The 20,946-nt window shown below is 38.4% G+C and overlaps 1 protein-coding gene and 1 pseudogene across 4 annotated transcripts in view; both read right to left on the reverse strand.

The window, feature by feature from the left end:
* The window catches only part of MYO5A (myosin VA), a 188,842-nt gene that overhangs the window by 92,699 nt on the left and 75,197 nt on the right, over positions 1 to 20,946 (reverse strand). For all 4 annotated transcript variants that reach the window (XM_088024798.1, XM_088024797.1, XM_028099985.1 and 1 more), the window contains exons 5-8: positions 8,848 to 9,004; positions 3,864 to 4,007; positions 1,461 to 1,542; positions 995 to 1,102 (exon numbers count right to left, since the gene is read on the reverse strand). In XM_088024798.1, coding sequence (XP_087880924.1) covers positions 995 to 1,102; positions 1,461 to 1,542; positions 3,864 to 4,007; positions 8,848 to 9,004 — 491 coding nt within the window. The remainder of the gene's footprint in view (positions 1 to 994; positions 1,103 to 1,460; positions 1,543 to 3,863; positions 4,008 to 8,847; positions 9,005 to 20,946) is intronic.
* Positions 18,287 to 18,867, reverse strand: LOC114206327 (large ribosomal subunit protein uL6 pseudogene; annotated as a pseudogene).

Here is a 20,946-nt window from a genome sequence, read left to right on the forward strand (position 1 = left end):
GTTTCTGAATTTTTGCAAGCTCCACTATGGTCCTGGACCATACTCTGATTAGCAATGCTTTTAAATTAAATTAACTCACCTCATAGTACTCATCAAGATACCAACACATGATGTTATTTATTTATATTTTGAGGGTTTTTTTAAAAATTTTATTTATTTATTTGACAGAGAGAGAGAGCACAAGCAGGGGGAGCGGCAGGCAGAGGGAGAAGCAGGCTCCCTGCTGAGCAAGGAGCCCCATGCAGGGCTCCATCTCAGGACCCTGGGATCATGACCTAAGCTGAAGGCAGATGCTTAACCAACTGAGCCACCCAAATGTCCCTATATTTTGAGGTTTTTAAAATAAATAATTCACCACTAAAAGTTGTACATTGCAGTTCTAAAGATTAATTTACTTGCAGGTAGACTCCATATTTTTTAAATCTCAGAAACAAGACAGTGACATCTGAGCCATTTTTAAAACACTGGAATAATCTATATGCAATACAGCGTTTTGTCACTACACCAGCTCAACCACATTTCCCAACCACAAAAGACCAAAAAAAGGCGAAACAAACAAACAAACAAAAAAACAAAGGCGAAAACCCTATAAAATGTGAGCTTGTTCAGGAACCCATTTCATTTAGCTTTAGGTTTCAGATTTTGTGAAAATTTAAACAAAGAATTAGTTAGTCCCACCTCCCCTAATGCCCTCAATTTGTTCTTTAAACAGCTTTATTGAAGGATAATTTGCATACCATAAAATTCACCTGTTTTAAGTATACAATTCAGTGATTAGTTGTACAACCATTACTACAATCAGATTTTAGAACAGTTCCCATCACCCCAAAAAGAAACCTTGTGCTCATTTGCTGCCCAAAGGTGTTTTATAAGGAATGAATATTAAATCTCCCAACACTCACCACCTAATACAAAGCTAAGCAAATATTCCAAAACAAAAATTGCTTGAATCAGAGAACTATTGCTCCTAAGAGCTCAAAAATAAAACTGTTACCTAGCAGAGTGCAGGCCTGCCTGGTATGTGCCATCTCCTTGGTATCATCAACTCCTTCAATCACAGGACTGCCACCTTGCTTCGTGTAATGAAAGTTATTTGCATTTCCTGCAATTAACGAAAATAAAAGATTTGCAGTGTATGAAAAAGCCTTGACTCCTACCCTCATGTCCACTCTGAAGCAGAGACAGTGATAGCCTGGTTAACTGTATGGAGTCTGGAGTTCGACTGCCTGTGTACTCATCATTCATCTTAAACAGGTATCAATTCAAGGCCAATCCTGCTCCATTTATGCAGCTGTTCACCCTTTCCCCCTCCCCAGGTTATCGTGAAGCCAAATGCAGACTTCTTATCATTTTATTCATAAATATTTTAGTATAAGATAATCCTCTTTTTAATAAGCTTATGAACTCAGGAATTAATGGAAAACAATACCAGAACAATAAATCTAACACCAAATTCATACCTAATCGCAGCATTTTAAATTCAGGTAACTTTGCTGAAGCACAAAGCTGATAGAAGATATGATAGTTTCTCTCCTCTTCTGCCTTTGAAATAAGAAGAGTTTTCAATTATAGCATTTTAACCTAAAACTCAGAAAATTCAATCATAAAATAAACTTAAGATTTTTTTATTATTATTATTCATTTGAGAGAGAGAGACAAAGAGAGCACAAGCAGGGGGAGAGGCAGAGGGAGAAGGAGAAGCAGACTCCCCGCTGAGCTGGGAGCACCCCCCCCACCCCGACACAGGGCTCAATCCCAGGACCTGAAGATCATGACCTGAGCTGAAGAAAGACGCTTAACCATCTGAGCCACCCAGGTGCCCCAAAGTTTTTTAAGATTTATTTATTTGAAAGAGAGAAAGAAAGAGAGTGGGGGGAGGGGCAGAGGGAGAGAATCTCAAGCAGACTCCCCACTGAGCATAGACTAGGGGCTCCATCCCACAACCCAGAGATCATGACCTGAGCTGAAATCAAGGATCAGATACAACCGACTGAGCCACCCAAGCGCCCCCATAAAATAAAATTTTAATATTTAATTATCTCAGTGTAATAAGTTGTCCCTCCCTAAATTTCCTAATATAGGTTTATGATTGTTAAATCTTATGATTTATTAGCTATGTGCATATATGTATGAATGTGTACCTGTTGGTCACATTGAACAAAAATGATCTGATAATGATGTTTTTTGAAGTAAAGAACAGTTTGATATATGCTATTGTCATAAGAGATTATTGCCTTTGGGGAAAACTAAAACCATGTTTTTGAAATATAGGTATCCCCTGCTTTTCTAAAGTTCGCACTACACCACTTCATTTTTGCAGAAGGCCTACATTACCATCTGTTTTGCTAACCAAAAGAAATCCAAAGAGGGTTTTTTACAGAAAAGCAAAAACTAGTGTTTAGCAGTTATTTTGCAGTGAGCCACTGAAGAGGCAGCACACCCCTAGCAGCGACCATGGGACCGCCAAGCTCCTTCCCCGGGAACTACAGCCAGCATCTCAGCGTCAAGCTGCCATAGCTTTGAACTCTGTCTGTGAGCATCTGTGCTTTATCTCGATTTATTTTGTGCATCTGTTAGCAAGATGTGTCCTAAGGTATCAGAAAAGCCTAAGAGAGGTTATTTTTGGGGTCTGGGGATGCTCAGAGATTTTTCCATATAAATTAATGGTAATTTTTTATTCATTTTACACCATTTCAGCTTACAAAAGGTTTCATAGGACCAATCTACTTTTGGAAAAGGGGGTAAACCTGTACTCAGTATTTTCTCATAGTACCTCTCAGGTTCATGGTCTTCCTAACACTTTAAATGAAAAAGGATATTCTAGCTTTGCCCTATGTCAGACCACATCATCTACTGGCTGTTTGTAAGAAATCCACAAATGCACTACATCATCTATATCATTTTAGTTTATACATTTTAACATCAATAAAACATTTTACAAAATGTATAATTTTAATATATGTATATATATTATACATGTATAATTTTAATATAATTTCTTAGTATTTCCTAACAGTCCTTTTTCCACATACATACTTTAAAAATGCAACTGTAATATGACTGTTCATACAAAACTGAATCCTTATACTCTACCATCATACCCTTGAATTCTGCAGTGTATCCAGCTGACTAAAGCATAGTGTGGCCTCAAGGTCTGGTTTGATGCCCAAAAGGGGCTTATGTCTGGTAAAGGAGATTTTTTAACCTTCACTATTCTATCTAAACAATATCATATTCTAAGAGAGGAAAAGGAAGAAAAGAGGGCAAGGAACTAGGTTCAAACTCAAACTCACTGAAAACATAACCCAGTGTCTCCCCTATCGACTAGGAAATATGAGAGTTAAGAGTAAACTAATAACACCTCTTGCGGCGCCTGGGTGGAGCAGTCAGTTAGGCGTCTGACTCTTGGTTTCAGCTTAGGTCATGATATCAGGGTCAGGGGATAGAGCCCCATGTCAGCTTGTGCTCAACACTGAGTCTGCTTGGGATTTTTTCCTCTCCCTCTGACCCTCCCCCTGCTCACATACACACTATCTCTCTGAAAGAAGTAAAAAAATAAAATCTTGAAAAAAAAAAACTAATAGTACCTCTTTTTAACTAAGCTTTTCCTGCAACCATCTGCAGGAAAAAATCAAAACCATTAAACCTAAACCAATGCCCAGTCCCCCAGATTATTAGTCTAATGGGTACTGCCCTGCCTCTGACAGGTACCATTTTACAAATTTCAGCCCAAATGTGGTTTGTAGTAATATTGTCATAATATGCCCAAGAGTATCTGCAAATAAAATGCATACCAGCAAGCATGAGCTCTAGAATTATAGGGCAATCTAACACAAATACATATGTGCACCTGCCCAGCTTACCTGGAATACCACTCTGGATTTCTCTAAAAGATAAGTTCTCATATTGGCACCAATGATTCGATATCTCTTATCAAAACCAATTTCAATATACTTCCCAAAACGGCTGCTATTATCATTCCTGGTTGTCTTAGCATTTCCAATGGACTAAGAAGCAAGGGAAAAAAATAGTATTTTAGAAATACAGTTCATGACATGACATTTACAGAGTCTGTTCGGGGAAAGAAAGGACAGAGTGTAACACAACACTTTAAAACTGATTCTTTTAAGACCTGAACCAACCTTGCCCTTGCAGGCACCAGTGTATGCTTTGCCCAATGCACAACCACACAGATACCAACAAATAGTTTAGATCTGCCTTCTCACTCTCACACAAATTATCTTCAGAAACAGCAAACCTGAGCCCAGTGTCTGGGAGATTTTCACACCATTTGTGGTATCAGAACACACTCATGCAGGTCAACAAAGAAAGAAATGGATGGGGCTGGGGGCTGCCAAAGCACAGGCCCTCTTAGTTACACACTAGGGTTTGCATTTCCTGAAAATTTAGTCTGCTTTATGTAAGTAAGCTGGTTAAGACAAATTAATATTTTTCAAGGAAATATTGCTCTGGTGTTGAGACTCTTTAACTAGAAGTTTCTATCCACTTATCCTGTGACAACAAAGGCCTAGCTGGACTGGTTATTAGCAGAATCTTAGTAATCACCCATTCAATTCAAAGCCATTTTCAGAAACCAGACACAGTAAAATTTGCCCTTGGGTTTTGACAGATGTATCTAACTTGTAAAACATCTGCCGTAGAATTCAGAGAATGTAACTTTCTGCTAAGTTTTTTATATAATTTTAAAAATTAAGACAATGTATGTACTACTTTCTGACTTAGGTAACATGCTTCTAGAAATTTTTCTTCCAAGGCAAAGCAAAAAACATGGTGCAGTTAGAGAAGCAAGTGTTCACATAATGCATGCATTAAATGTTTAATAAAATATTTTATATAAGATTACTATAATTTAGTTGTGCAAAGCCTGAGACGATCAGGATTAGTAGACTGAAACCATAGCAGAAAGAAAGACATGAAAATGCTCTGGAGTGTTAAAAAAGGAATACAAATGTAAGTGATGAAAACAGTAATTACACAGTCACAAAAAAATCAACACATCAGATTCTCTGATCAATCAAAGAAAGCACATTTCACTCTTTTGCTCTGGCAATGAGAACACTGCTATATTTCAGATTAACGTTTTAAATGGAAAGAATGACAGAAAGCTATCTTCCCAGCAAAGTAAGAGTGATCTAGTGTAGCCTAGGACCATTTAACAATGCATTTCCTTAGATATTCCCCTTTTTGATATGACAAAAAGTACAACAAAAAGTCTCCATGTATTCCAATTATTTTTATTTTATTTAGAAAAGGAAACTAATGATAAATGCAGGATTTTCTTTCAACACAGAATATTCCGTCAAAGAGCAGATGAAGAAGATGTAGTAATTGTGGCAGCAGCAGTTTAATAGTCACCGAGTGTTTACCAGGCACCGTCCCAAGCACCTTCCTGCCAGCAACTAAGCAAGCTGGCAAAGGGGGTCCACAGCTTCTCCTCCCTCCCTGACCCCACCCCACCTTCCATATGCCATCTCCCTCCTATCGACTCAGAGTGCGAGTCGGAGTGGCTGAGCTGCCAAAACAACACGACACCCTGTGAGAAGCAGCGGTGAGTAGGCCAGGGTTGAAACAGACGCCTCCCCTCTGCCTTTGAGTAAAAGGTATTTAAACATAGAGCAAAGAATGGTAGAAGGAGTGAATGAAATAGAAGTCTGAAGACCTGGGTATCAGACCAGGCCCTCCTACCAACTTGCCAACATTTACTCCTCTGAGGAACAGTAGTGTCTCCAAGGGTAAACTGACTAGGATAAATGAGCTCTGGGGTCCTTTACAAAACTAGAATTATATGATTACAAGCCTTGAACTTGGTAAGGAAAGAAGGCTCTATACATAAACAATACCTTTTGTCCATTCCACTTAGTTCCTCCCTCTCCCTTATAAGTACTGTATTTACAACAGGCTCCCTTGATGCTATTTTCATTTCAATTAGCAAGAAATTGTTAATGAAAAAAAAGTTTTGTGGTCTTGATTTTACTATTGATTTCAGTGGAGTGTTGAGCAACTTATTCTTCTTTACTAAAAGGAAGATGAAAATCTTTAACTATGGTTATTAATGTTGTAAAAGAACTATTAAGACCCACTATGACCACAAGAATCTTTCCCTGTCCCCCTCTTAGGATGAAAATGTCCTGGAGGAAAACGAGAAAAAGAAAACATGATAAAATGAGCAAAAAAGAATCATTTATCTGTGCATCATTCATATTTTGCAAAAGGAGCCTATGCTGAGGATGAGGAACTAACTTTCTAAAGGATCGTGTGCAAATCCCAATAGCCACTAGGCTGTGATGTTAACTGTAGGATGCTCATTACCCAAGGAGGAGTTTCAGATCATGGAGACCCAGACATGCCATTCTTGACATCACAGTAAAGGGCTCTGATACAGAAACACAGTCTTGAGACAGGTTTAAAGTTACAAACCTTCTAGGCCGCATACTCAGTATTTCATCTATGTCTTCTTCCTATAACTGCAAACCCTTTGTCACCTCTCTTCAGTCCCAGATTCCATTTTGATCTTTCAAACTGGGATGCCCTCATTTGTACTCATCGAAAATTAGTTCTCTCTTTGCCAAATTTTCTTAATCCAAATTCTTATAGAAAAACTACGTAAGAGGGCGCTTGGGTAGCTCAGTTGGTTAAGTGACTGCCTTCGGCTCAGGTCATGATCCTGGAGTCCCAGGATCGAGTCCCACATCGGGCTCCCTGCTCAGCTGGGGGGTCTGCCTCTCCCTCTGACCCTCTTCCCTCTCATGCTCTCTGTCTCTCATTCTCTCTCTAGAATAAACAAATAAATACATAAATCTTTAAAAAAAAAACAACTACATAACAATATATAAGGGAATAGCTAAGCATAACTGATGTCTTTATCTTTTTTTGTTCATCCCAGCAAATAAAGTAAATTCCTTATAACTACATATTAAAAACTAAGATCTATGGGGGCGCCTGGGTGGCTCAGTTTTAAGTGTCTGCCTTCAGCTCAGGTGATGATCCCAGGGTCCTGGGATCGAGCCCCGCATGAGGCTCCCTGCTCCGCGGGGAGTCTGCTTCTCCCTCTCCCACTCCCCCTGCTTGTGTTCCCTCTCTCGCTGTCTCTCTCTCTCTCTCTGTCAAATAAATACATAAAATCTTTAAAAAAAAATAAAAAAACAAACAAACTAGGATCTATGGCCATTTTAACCTCCCCTACTAACACAATGCAAATCTGTATTGTAGAAAAAACAATGTAGCATTTTTTGAATGAGAATATAGAAGGTCATAAAATATTCTAGACATATCCTAGAAGGTTCACTCCAGACTTACATTATTATATGGTCCAGCCTAGAAGAGGTGGGATTCCCTGATGCCATCACAATCTAGACTAACATTAGGGACTAATAATGAACTAAACTACTGCCAAATATATAGAATTTGTTGCTGTGACCAAAAATAGTCAAAACTAATGATAGGAAGCAAAGGAAAGCCCTGTTGTTTTCTGACCCAAAACCAAAAACTGGCTCTACGGATTCTATCTCCCCAATATTAACAATGGCATCCAGCACTGTATCTATAGCTTAAATTCTTTCAAAATCTTAATACTTGCTTAAAATCTTTACTAGTCTTTTTGGCACACACCTCTGTTCCCCCGGCCCCCCATCTGTGCTATTTCAGAAAACTCCTCCAGTTCTCTCTGCACAGTGCATCTGGCCCAGGCAGCCCTGTAACTCCCCCAGCACATGCTGTCCTCTTGGTTCGAGGACAGAGGTCCTCCCGCTCTGGAGGGCAGCCCTGCAGGCCAGGGGGTCAACATTCTGTTCTCAAGCGTCACACACGGCACTGCAAACCAGGCACAATTACCTCTGGACTGATTATTGCAAAAACCACTTGTACCACAGGTGCACCAGGCCAGTTCTAAACTCCATCTGGGTTTGGGTGACAAATAAGGCTTGACAAAGGAAAAAAAAAACAGGAATAAAAAATGCTGACTCAAATTTTTAATAAGAAAGGCTTGTTTCTCCCTGTCCAAAATAATTTCTGTTAGTAATGAGAATTACTTTTTTCCATTTAATGGGACTATTTACAAAAATGTGACTTTCCTAAAATCATTTTAATAGATAATTCTCTAGTTACAAATTCTGAAATACTCAAATTCTCACACAAACAGGTCCACTTTCTTTGACATGAGCATTTCTGCTTTGTATACATATTTTACTTTTGAAAGGACATCCTTTCGTAGTTCTTCCTTTCTCAGGAATTTATAGCTACCGAATTTCTTTCTCTAACCTAAAGCTGTGTGATGTACTTCACAGAAACAAGAAGAAAAGTGTTTACAAGATCATGATTTAAGCCTATAGTTCAAATCTGGAAAAAAAAAAAAAAGAAACTTACAGCTAAACAGGTTGTAAGTATAGAAAATGAAATGTGGGCAAAGGAATGATAAAATTCATCATACTTGGGTATAGTGAATCCCTATGAACTCAGAAATGGGGGGAAATGAGGACCATACTTCTAGTACAAGGAACAATAAATATGAGTCGATTAACTAGGAGAACAGAGATTTAGAAAATGAGGTACCACTGCCAGTTATTTAGAAGCAACAGCTCAATGGTAGGTTAAAAATGCAGGATTATGGAATAAAGTAGATACTTCTCAAAGAGCTTTACTCAAATGGCTACCTTACTAACTTTTTACTTTTCGTACATCTCGTCTTACTAATACGTGCAAAAGTATTTTCTTACTTTTAGCAGCTGGAAAAAGTATTTTCTTACTTTCTGATATGTGCTGTTTCAATAAGTTTTTGAGCAGGATTCTTAAGAGAATATAGTAAGAAGGCCAAGGCGGCTCCTCTCTTACCTCCATGATGGGGTTGGAGGCCAAGACCTTTTCCTCAACATTGGCTTCACTGGCAGAACCACTCACAGTTGCAAAGTATCGCATGGCATACTTAGCTGAGACTGTTTTTCCTGCCCCAGACTCTCCACTTACGATGATGGACTGATTTCGTTCATCTCTGTAAAACAAAGAAGAGTAACTAACAGTGCTGCCCACTCCTGAATGTGACGAACATTATTTCTTCTGTGTTCTCATCAGCGAGCCATGGTGAATTTCTTCTGGTTCATACATGCAGCAATGTGGGAAGGAACATAAGAATGATATTTCCTATAAAAATAACTACTTACAAACTAGCAATGAACAGAGAGGGAGAAGATGATATCAAGCATCAAATTAGACAGCATCACATCTAAGGATGAATCTGTAATAGAGGGTCTCTGAATTTTTTTGTGTACAGATCTCGAACACATCATTTAATTTCTAGATAATAATTCTGGTATATTACAGTGCTGCTGTCAACCACCTCAGAAGAGAAAGTAGCCACAGCAAGGGAATTTAAAAGAAAATCCTATTTAATTAAAATTAGAAATTGTCGGGGCGCCTGGGTGGCACAGTCGTTGGGCATCTGCTTTCGGCTCAGGTCATGATCTCAGGATCCTGGGATCCAGCCAAGCAGTAGGCTCCCTTCTCAGTGGAGAGTCTGCTTCTCCCTCTCCCACTCCCCCTGCTTGTGTTCCCTCTCTCGCTGTGTCTCTCTCTGTCAAATAAATAAATAAAATCTTAAAAAAAGAAAATTAGAAATTGTCTAGAAGTTAACAGTCCGAGAAGTCATGTCTTCCACAAACTTAAAGATACTGAAAGTATCTTCATTAGTGGAGAATAGGTCATTTACTTGTTGGCTGACGTGTTCAAATATGTCAGAACTCAAAGACTTTCTACTATTCCATCTCTAATTCATTCACACAATGACTCAAAAACTCTAAATGATATACTTGTTCACAAGATTATCATTTCTTTGAGGATTAAGACCTAAATCATGTTTATCTTTAATATCCAGCACCTAGTGCAGAGCCTGACACATCACAAATGCTCAATAAATGTGTATTGCTTACAAGTAAATAGAACTTCAATGAGCAACCTAGCCTAAGAATAAATCTGCTTTTTTTATTATTTATTTATTTGAGAGAGAGAGATCACTAGAGAGACAGAGCAAGCACAAGTGGGGGGACAGAGGGAGAGGGAGAAGCAGGCTCCCCATTGAGCAGAGAGCCCGATGCAGAGCTGGACCCCAGGACCCTGGGATCATGACTTGAGCCCAAGGTAGATGCTTAACTGACTGAGCCACCCAGACGCCCCTAAATCTCTCTGCTTTGACTACGATTTCTACTAGGACAGAAGTAGGAAACTGCCACTTCCTGAGATGGTACCAGCAATTAACTTTTCAACAAAATAACTGAACAAGTACATAAAGATGGTATTATTTGTGCCCTTAACTTACAAAGAGACTGGATCAGGATGACTTCAAAGGTTTTTAGTGGAACTATCCTATAAGGCCACAAGATGGGAAAGTTATTCTACTACGGAAGACGATCTTTTTATCTTTTAAAAGAGAGTTATTTATCCAACAATATTTATCAAATACCTACTACATGCCAAACATTGTGCTAAACACTAGGGATACAAATTAAATAAGCTGTGATCTGCGTCCTCAAGTGGCTAATGGTCTAACAGGAAAGAGAGACTAGTAATTTGAGATTGTAATACATGTGATGGGGCAAGGAAAGGAGGAAGAGGTGATCAGGAAAGGCTCCCTGAAGAAGATACCAGAACAAGGTCTGGAAACATAACTAGGAAAAAGTAAGCAAGGGATGCGGAAGTTAGAAAGGAAACATTCCAGGGAAAGGAGATAACATAAATGAAAGCTCAGATGCACGAGAAGTTAGGAAAGAGCATATCATTCAGTTTGGCTGGAACACGGAGTAATGACGGATAAGGTTGTAGAGATGACCAAGAACCTGACCATAAAGTTCTAACGTGAGATGTTAAGGAATCCGAAGTTTACCTAAAGGCAATGGAGCGCCATTCAACAGAAAACAGCACAATCCAACCAGTAAAATCACTCTGGCAGCAATGTGGAGTATGAGTGCCAAGGGTCCAGATGAAAACTTACAGAAGTCTGAACAAAGGTTGTGTCTGTCCTGATTGAGAGAGGTAGAGAGCTTTAAGAGACACCAAAGTGGTAGAATCCACAGTCCTAAGCAATAAATTTCCAAAGTAGAAATTCAGGACTTCTCCAAGGAAAAGTTTCTTTTTCCTTTGAGAAATGAGGGTAACTGTCTTATTTTATAGACCTTGAAAAATACAGTGGGAGTAGAGCAACCTGTTCCTGACACTCTGACTCCCATATTGTGGGGAAAATCAGGAGGACCTAGGTGACACACTAAGGAATGTTTAAATTTTATAGTACAAGCTTGCACGTAATCCGTTTTTATGAAACATCATTGAATCTCATACGCACCATCTCATTTTCTTTTTATTTGAATTTCTAGACAGAACTGGACACACCCATTGCCTCTGTTCATTCATAGCTGACTAAAACATAAATCATCTAATAAAACAGTTCTCATTGTGGTGCCAGTGTCCTTTCTTTTAGTCGTTTAAAACGTCCTCAGAATTCACCTTTTTCTATACATTCATTAATCAAGGTACAGTATCAACAGTTTTTGGGTTGTCTTCTACAATATGATTAGAAAAATGATCTCTTTCCAATTCCTGCATGATCAGTTGTCACCACCCCTTGTGTGACAGCACTCCTTCCAACAGCAGACAAGGTGGGGAGGCTTCTGCTAGTCTGATGAAAATATTAATGGGAACTGCTATTTAAACTGTACTGTATTTGAAAGGCTATTTCAAGTCTTAATAACAAAATGTATCAAAAAGTCTAAAAATTCATATAGCTCTTTCCTATAATATAGGGAAGAATAAAAATATTAAAGGCAGTAAGATCAAGGCTTGTTCAAATGAATCAGAAATTTATACAACTATGTACATATGTACACTGACCTCAAGCACATGCCATATACATTTTCTTTTCCAGGATTTAGGATCCTGGATCCATACGATCAGTCGTTTTTAAGTTTTTTAAAGGACTTTATTATTCTTTTTATATTTCCCTGACTTTCTGGCAGAGTCTTCCCTTTTTTCCCAAGCTTCGTAGACCATTCCAGTATATAAATAAGCACCACTCTTCCATCATATAAAAGTTCCTCTGAATCAAGGCTTTAATCCTAGATCTGTCATTTACCAGCTACACAGCTTTGAGCAATCGCCAAGACCTCTCTGGTTCACAGTTTTCTCATCCTTAAGATTAAGCAGTACCCAGAGTCCTTCTCAAATTCTAAAGTACTATCATCTAAAAGTCTAAGTCTGGAGTTGTTTTTCAGATATTGGATGACTATAACTTGCAATCTAAGCCAGGGTAAACTCTTGGGGCCAAGGACAATTGGGTAAGGATAGGTCTACAGATACTCAGAAGGTCTTGAGTGGCCATATTTAAAATGGGCAACATTTCTTCTCTGGAGGACCCCTCAATTTGAGAGGACCAAAATAACTAAAGGGCTACGAAGAGTAAAAATGTAAAATAACCAATTTACCTGCTTTTAAATTAAACGCAGGAAGTAGAAATCTTTATAAAATAGGTACAATAAAGTCTTTAAAATGTTCTTCAGTTCTATGTGGCTATATAGGAAGAAATGCCAAAAAGAGAGAATAAGAGGAGAGCTAGGTAGAAATGGGAAGCCAAGCAGAGACAGAGACGAGAGAAGGATAAGAGATAATAAAGACACACAAAAGGAAAAATGAGAAGGGTATGACAGCGATGAGGAGAAAACAGACAAAAACATCAGGGATAGAAATTTTATGGTCCACACTTGCTTATCCTGTACACAAAAATAAACCCCAAATGGATTAAAGACCTAAATTTGAGACTGAAACCATAAAATTCCTATTAGAAAACACAGGCAATAATCCCTTTGACATCAGCCGTAAAAACATTTTTCTAGATATGTCTCCTTTGGCAGGGGAAACAAAAGCAAAATTAAACTATTTTTATTTATCAAAATAAAAAGCTTTTGTACAACAAAACAAAAAAGACAACCAACTGAATGAAGTGATCTGCAAATGATATATCCAATAAGGAGTTAATATCGAAACTATTTAAAGAACTTACACAACGCAACACCAAAGAACCCCAAATAATCCAATTTAAAAATGGGCAGAATCCATGAATAGACATTTTTTCAAAGAAGACATTCAGATGGTCAACAGACACATGAAAAGATGCTTACCATCACTCATGATCAGGGAAATGTAAATCAAAACTATAATGAGGCATCATCTCATACCTGTCAGAATGGCTAAAATCAAAACCACAAGAAATAAGTGTTGGTGAGGATGTGGAGGAAAAGAACGCTTGTGTACTGTTGATGTGAATCCAAGCTGGTGCAGCCACTGTGGAAAACAGTATGGAGGTTCCTCAAAAAGTTAAAAATAGAATTACCCTATGATCCAGTAATTCCACTACTGGGTATTTAGCCAAAGAAAATGAAAACACTAATTTGAAGAGAAAGAGAGAGAGAGGGAGAGAGGGAGATTCACTCCTATGTTTACTGTAGCATTATTTACAATAGCCAAGATATGGAAGCAACCCAAATGTCCATCCACAGATGAATGAATAAAGATGTGGTATATATACACAATGGAATGTTACTCAGCCATAAAAAAGAATGAGATCTTGCCATTTGTAACAACACTGATGGACCTAGAAGGCATAATGCTAAGTGAAAGAGGTCAATCAGAGAAAGACAAATACCATGATTTCATTCACAGGTGGCATTTAAGAAACAAAATAAATGAACAAAGGCAAAAGACAAACAGAAAAACAGACTTTTTTTTCCTTAAGATTTTATTTATTTATTTGACAGAGAGAGAGACAGCGAGAGAGGGAACACAAGCAGGGGGAGTGGGAGACGGAGAAGCAGGCTTCCTGCTGAGCAGGGAGCCCGATGTGGGGCTCAATCCCAGGACCCCCGGATCACGACCCGAGCCGAAGGCAGACGCTTAATGACTGAACCACCCAGGCGCCTGGACTTTTAAATACAGAGAACAAACTGGTGGTTACCAAGGCAGAAGTGGGTGGGGGGATGGGTGAAATAAGTGAAGGGGATTAAGAGTACACTTATAGTGATGAGCGATGAGTAATATATAGAATTGTTGAGTCATTATATTGTACACCTAAAACTAATCTAACACTGTATGTTAATTATACTTGAATTAAAAAAATAAAAATTTTTAAAATTTTTATGGTTCAAGGTGAATACCAGAGTCTACCCTCTTCTATTCATTGGAGCTATGAGCTTTATATGGTTACATATATGTAAATAATAATTTATTGTTCTTTGAAATTTTGCTTATATGATCAGCCAGTATTTATAACCTTTCAAGGTTCTTGTCCTTACATTACAAGAGAGTTTTTTCTATTTTGGGGATGTAGATATCACTTCAAAAGCCTGATCAAACCACATTAAAGAACAGAAATTCTCCACTCTTCATCAAGGACAGATCAATCTGGACAGTCTTAAGGATGCATGAAACAGATTTATGATTTCTGGTTTGGCCAATTCTCTCAAGGACCTCTACAGTAATCCTAAATACCTGGGTACTGGGTGCCTTTGGAGGTAAGCTCTTCTGACCTGTTTTATCAATGTTGATTCCAGAGGCTCTAATGTGAACTAAAAGCCCCACCTAAAAATACTGCTTCGTTCATTTATTCAACAAACATGTAATGAGCAGTCACAATGTGCCAATCATTTTATGAAGATAAAAGACTCTGGGGTCTTAGCCTATTGAGAGAGATTCCAAGTACAGTTAAAATGGAGTGAAGTAATTGCTTCACTCCATTTTAAAAAGGAGGTCTACCCAGGATACTACCCAGGATGGAATTGGTGGGAGACGTGAGGAGGGGATGTCAGGAAATGCTTTCTTGAAAAGGTGATTATTTCACTGACTTTTACATGATGATTAGGTGAAAACTAGGATGTATGGGAAGAATGCAATGGGAATGAAACTATGTAGAGGTGCCTGAAACCTCAGGAAAAGGTTTCAAGAACAGAATATTCAAGAACAGAATATCCACTCTGGGTTGATGAAAGACAGGAGTTACACTTTAGTCCATTTTCCTTCTTTGGTCCTCAGTACTTCTATCTATTCAGTCTATCTGTATCTATTTGGTCTGTCCAGCCCTTTATTCTATCTACTCAGTTTTCATTTTGCATCAGGTATATTCTTTTATAGATTTTCCTTCTGAACTGTACCCTTTAAAAAATGTAATCTCGGGACACCCGGGTGGCTCAGTCAGTGAAGCGCCTGCCTTTAGCTCAGGTCATGATCCCAGGGTCCTGGGATCGAGCCCTTCGTCGGGCTCCCTGCTTCTCCCTCTGCCGCTCCCCCTGCTCATGCTCTCTCTCGCTTTCTGTCAAATAAATAAATAAAATCTTAAAAAATAAAAAATAAAAAATGTAATCTCTCTAGTTCATCATGGTCATACTGAATACTATTCATATCTTCTAAGACCATCAACTTATTCTCTGCAAATTTAATGAGCATACTTTTCATTCACATCCTGATCATTCATGACTAAACTAATGCCAACCTCGGACCTGACTTCATGTGGAACACAATTTAATCTTTCCACCCGTGTTGATATTGACTCTCTGATAACCACTGGGTGTTGCCGTTTACCTTGGTTAAGTGTACAAGCACCTACATCTAATTTTTAGCTTATAAGTGAACATGTTTACATGAAATAAAATCTAGAGTTTTACTCTTTTGCAGGCAATCAACCTAATTGTTTCTCCCTTGTTCAAAAGAGAAAATATTAAGTTCATGTGTTATAAGGCTTTCTTCCAGAGCCTTGTTTTTACTGTGATGACTTAAAGATGTGGCTCCACTTGAGACTCTAATCCCTATCTCTCTTGTTAAGACGTGTTAAGTTTTTCTACACCATTACCGCTCATCAAAATCAGCTGCTATGCTCTGTGTTTTCATGATTTCTGCTTTTGATCAAGCTCAAGATTTTTTTTTTAGTTTTTATTTTCAGTTAGTTAACAGTGTTATATTAGTTTCAGCTGTACAATATAGTGATTCAACAATTCCATACATCACCTGGTGCTCATCACAAGTGCCCTCCTTCATCCCTAGCACCTATTTCACCCAAACCCCCCCACCCACCTCCCTCTGGTAACCATCCGTTTGTTCTCTATAGTTAAAGAGTCTGTTTCTTGCTTTGTCTGTCTGTCTCTCTCTTATTTTTTTCCCTTTACCTGTTTGTTTTGTTTCTTAAATTCCACATATGAGTGAAAGCATATGGCAATTGTCTTTCTCTGGTTTATTTCGCTTAGCATTAGACTCTCTAGCTCCTTCCATTCAAGAAGAAAAGATTTAAATTCTAAAGCTGACATTAGACAATGAGTTCACAATGACAATATTTAGTATTATTTTTGAAGTTGAATTATTTCCCATTAAAAAATGTGCAGGCAGACTGGTGAAAGCTGTGCTTTAGAGAGGCAGAGAGACTATTCAGGAAATGAAAAGAAGTGTTCCCTAGAGATACATGCTAAGGTCATTCAGTTCCTACTGAGGAACCATTCACATGACTATAAGATTCTCTCAGGTTAAACTGACTTCTCTGTTCATTAATATAAAGATGCCATAACAGAAATACCCAGTTACATATGTTTATAACTTTAATAGACTTATATTTACTGTATTTTATTCCTCCTACAACCTTATGGGGCAGCTAGTACCCACTAAGTGTCAAATTCGTATTTAAAGAATCCTGAAGAGCAATCATATACCAGGCACTGAGGTAGTCTCAAAGAAAAACCTGGGTGGGATCATGGAAAATAAATAAAACTCAGGCAGATAAAGGAGCACAGAGAAGGATATTCTAGACTGAATAAAACGTGCACAAGTAAGTCTCTATGTTATGCTATTCAGAGTGCTTTTATGTTTATCTATCTAGTATAATTTTTACCTTTGAAGTAAGCATGACAGGTATTATTTCCTTGTTAGGGAAAATAGTAATACAGAGAGGTTAGATGGCTTATCCAAGGTTAGAGCAGAGCTCTATGAATGACGTCACATACCACATCTCCTGGTTTCTAAGAAGTCTACACCATGTTCATTCTGCTTTGCTACACAGCTCCTTACCATAGTCTGCTCTCCACTAGGAAGAGCAACATGCTTATTAATTAGTCTTCATGAAACAGAAAGGTAACAGATGCATACCACAGAACACCACAAGTGTCAAGGTAAACCATCCAGTGAAACTGTTCCATTTTATAGGTAATAAAACTGAGACCAAGGCAGACAAGGAGATTTAAACATATAGTTATTTACTGATGCAGCTGTGATTAGTACAGATATCTTTTTTATTATACCAAGGTTATACATATAAGTATCTAATTTATTTCAAGAAAACCCATAAATGAAACTTAGTCAAAAAAATTTATTTACCGGTCACAATGGGGAAAAAATATACCAAATTAAAGTAATCAATATTACCTGGTTTTAAGGAAACAAAAGAAAAAAAGCTTGTTTTAAGGAAAACGATGCTGTCATTTAGTTGTCAAAGAGCAGTCAGTTCAGCCTGAGAAAAGACTGGCATAAATGGGACACAGGAGCATGAGAAGAAAAACAGACACAGCAGCGCACCGACATTTTCTCTTGTGTAAGTCAACAGCACTATTAAAAGTAAGAGGCCTGACTATGAAGGTGTTCCATGAGGGCACTGTTCTCTGTAAGGGACATGCTTAGGAAGGAGTCCTGAGTCAAGGATCCTGGTTATGGCTACTGTCATTGGACATATGCCTCCTGGGGAAGGATCACTTCTGTCAGCTTTGCTTGGAGGACAGATATCTAAAATGAAACTCCAACCCTTCCTCCTGCCACTCTCCCACCCCACAAATACAACCTGCTCTTCTTTCAATGTCCTTCACCTCACTAAATGGCAACCCCCACCTTTCAGGTGCTTGGACCAAACACCTTGCCACCATCCCTGACTCCTCTTTCTCTCTCATACCCTCACATAAGCAAGGTTTTGTCCATTCTTTCTTAAAATACATCCAGAATCCATCCATTTACCTTCTTTTTTTACCTTCTCCGTTAATATCTTATTTAACTAGATTATCATTATTTCTTGCTTAGATCAATACAAAAACCTCCTAACTTGTCTTCTGGATTCTACCCTTGTCTCACTAACAACTGTTCTTTTAATTTTTGCTTTTGTTTTTTGTTTTTTTTTTCCAAATCAGTATAGCTTTTTAAAATCTTTAAAATATCACAAATAAGTCTGAAAAATCATCCGGCATCTTGCTGTTTCTGTAGATGGACAACTCAGATCTTATTTATCAGCCTGCTGAACTGTTCCTTTTTCAGAAACATAGATACCATCCAAAAATTTTCTGATATCTTTGTTTTTTAACAGTTGTGGCTTGCTGAATCAAAGCAGCTGAGTTCGATACAAGTTCAATGTCATTTCCTTCAAGAATTAACTCATCTTTTTGGGCTTGAGATATAGAACAAGCAACACCTGGCCGCATCCGAACCCTGCAGATGTATTTCTCACCCAAGAAATTTCGGATTTCAACAAGAGAACCATTCTCTTGAATAACAACGTTGATGGGGAAGTGAGCATACACAGACCTCATCTTGTAACGGAAGCCCAGTGTAACGCCCTTGATCATGCCCTGCACATGACTACAGATAGTGCGAACAGTTGCCAGCTCTTTTCTATTTCCCCACAATTTGTCAACTCGGAGCCTCTTCTTTTTCTTTCCAAAAAGACCGAGTTCTACATTGATGTGACTGAAGTCCCTTCGCAGGGTTCCTCTGGGTCCCTTCACAATAACTGTGTGTCCCTTCAGAGCGATGTCAACATTTTCTGGAACGTCAACAGTCTTGATTGCTGAGAACGGTCTTCATTCTCGAAGGAGATGCAGCAAAGAAGCTTTGTTTTTGTTTTCTAACTAGTTTTGATATTATTTCAAACTTATGGAAAACTGCAAAACTAGTAAAATGAACTCCCATATATGCTTTACTCAGATTCACCAATTGTTTATAGGTTTTGCCTGTTTATTTTACTAACTTCTCTGTTTCTCTTATTTTAATATTTTCTGAAATATTTAAGAGTGGGTTACAGACATGATGCCTCCTATATAATTTAGAGTACTATATTTCCTCAGAACAGTGACATGCTTTTACATATCTACAATAATCAAAATCATGAAATGTAACATTGATATATTAGTATTATTTAGTCCACAGTTATATTCCAATTTTATCAACCATCCAGCAATGTTCCCTACATAGTTACCTTCCCTCCCCGTCATCAAGGACTCAATTCAGAATATGCATTGACTGGGCGCCTGGGTGGCTCAGTTGGTTAAGCGACCGCCTTCGGCTCAGGTCATGATCCTGGAGTCCCGGGATCGAGTCCCGCATCGGGCTTCCCGCTCGGTGGGAGTCTGCTTCTCCCTCTGACCCTCCTCCCTCTCGTGCTTTCTATCTCTCATTCTCTCTCTCTCTCAAATAAATAAATAAAATCTTAAAAAAAAAAAAAAGAATATGCATTGACTTAACTGGCATATATCGTTCATCTCCTTTAATCATAAACAAATACTCAACCTTTGACTTTTTTGATCGTCATAATTTGGAAGAGTATATATATTTGTAGAATGCCCCTCATTTTCAGTTTTGATGGTGTTTCCTCCTGATTAGATTCAGGATATGCATTTTTGGCAGCAATCTATGGTCGATTTTTATCACAGCTGCAAGATCAGGCCATTCCTCTGCTCAAAACTCACACCCAGAGAAGAAGTCAAATTTGCTACGATACCCTACATGGCCTTGTACGGTCCTTGCAGGTGATGATCTCTCTGCCTGGAATATTCTTCCCCAGATGTGAATGACTTGCTTTATCCTACCTTCATGTAATTACTCAAAAGACAGCTTTATTTTTTATGGAGATTTTATGCCAAAGTCTGTATGGAAAAACAAATATCTAAGGAAAGCCAAGAAAATAATGAAAAGGACAAACTATGAGAGGGTTTAATGATACCAAACATTTAAAAATATTATAAAGGGGTGCCTGGGTGGCTCAGTCGATTAAGTGTCTGATTCTTGATCTCAGCTCAGGTCTTAATCTCAGGGTCATGAGTTCAAGCCCCACATTGGGCTCCACACTGGGCATGGAGCCTACTTTAAAAAAAAATACTATAAAGCCACTATATTTAAAATAATGTGGTACTAGGACATGAATAGACAAAGGGAGGTGAAAAGAACAGAGACAAGAAGTTAATCCAAAAACATGAGAAAACGGGGTGCCTGGGTGGCTCAGTCGTTACGCAGCTGCCTTCAGCTCAGGTCATGGTCCCAGGGTCCTGGGATCGAGCCCCGCATCAGTCTCCCTGCTCCACAGGAAGCCTGCTTCTCCCTCTCCCACTCCCCCTGCTTGTGTTCCCTCTCTTGCTGTGTCTCTCTCTGTCAAATAAATAATATCTTTAAAAAAAAATGAGAAAACCTAGGATATGCTAAATGGCATCTGAAAGAACTGGGGCAAAATGGGTTTCTTAATAAGTGATGCTGGGATAATGAGGTAGCCATTTGGAAAAAAGATAAATTTAGATCCATATCTCATATCATACAAAAGAATAAACTTCAATGGAATCAGGTATCTAAAAGTATATTATAAAACAATACAAAGACTAGAAGAAAACATGGATGAATTTCTCTTTTATCCTGGTATACGGAAAGGTTTTTAACAATGACTCAAAATTCAGAGCAATTAAAAAAAAGACTGATGATTTTGCAGGGAAAAAAACACTATAAACAAAATCAAAACAAAATTTACAAATGGGGGGAGGGATATTTGCTTATATACCACAGGCAAAGGGCCAATATCCCTAACATATTTTTTAAAACTCTTAAGGGGCGCCTGGGTGGCTCAGTCGTCCAGCGTCTGCCTTCGGCTCAGGTCATGATCCCAGGGTCCTGGGATCGAGC

The sequence above is a fragment of the Eumetopias jubatus genome, unplaced genomic scaffold, assembly GCF_037043125.1.
Source record: "Eumetopias jubatus isolate StellerSeaLion01/CBP00866 unplaced genomic scaffold, mEumJub1_p1.0 scaffold_7, whole genome shotgun sequence".
NCBI lineage: Eukaryota > Metazoa > Chordata > Mammalia > Carnivora > Otariidae > Eumetopias > Eumetopias jubatus.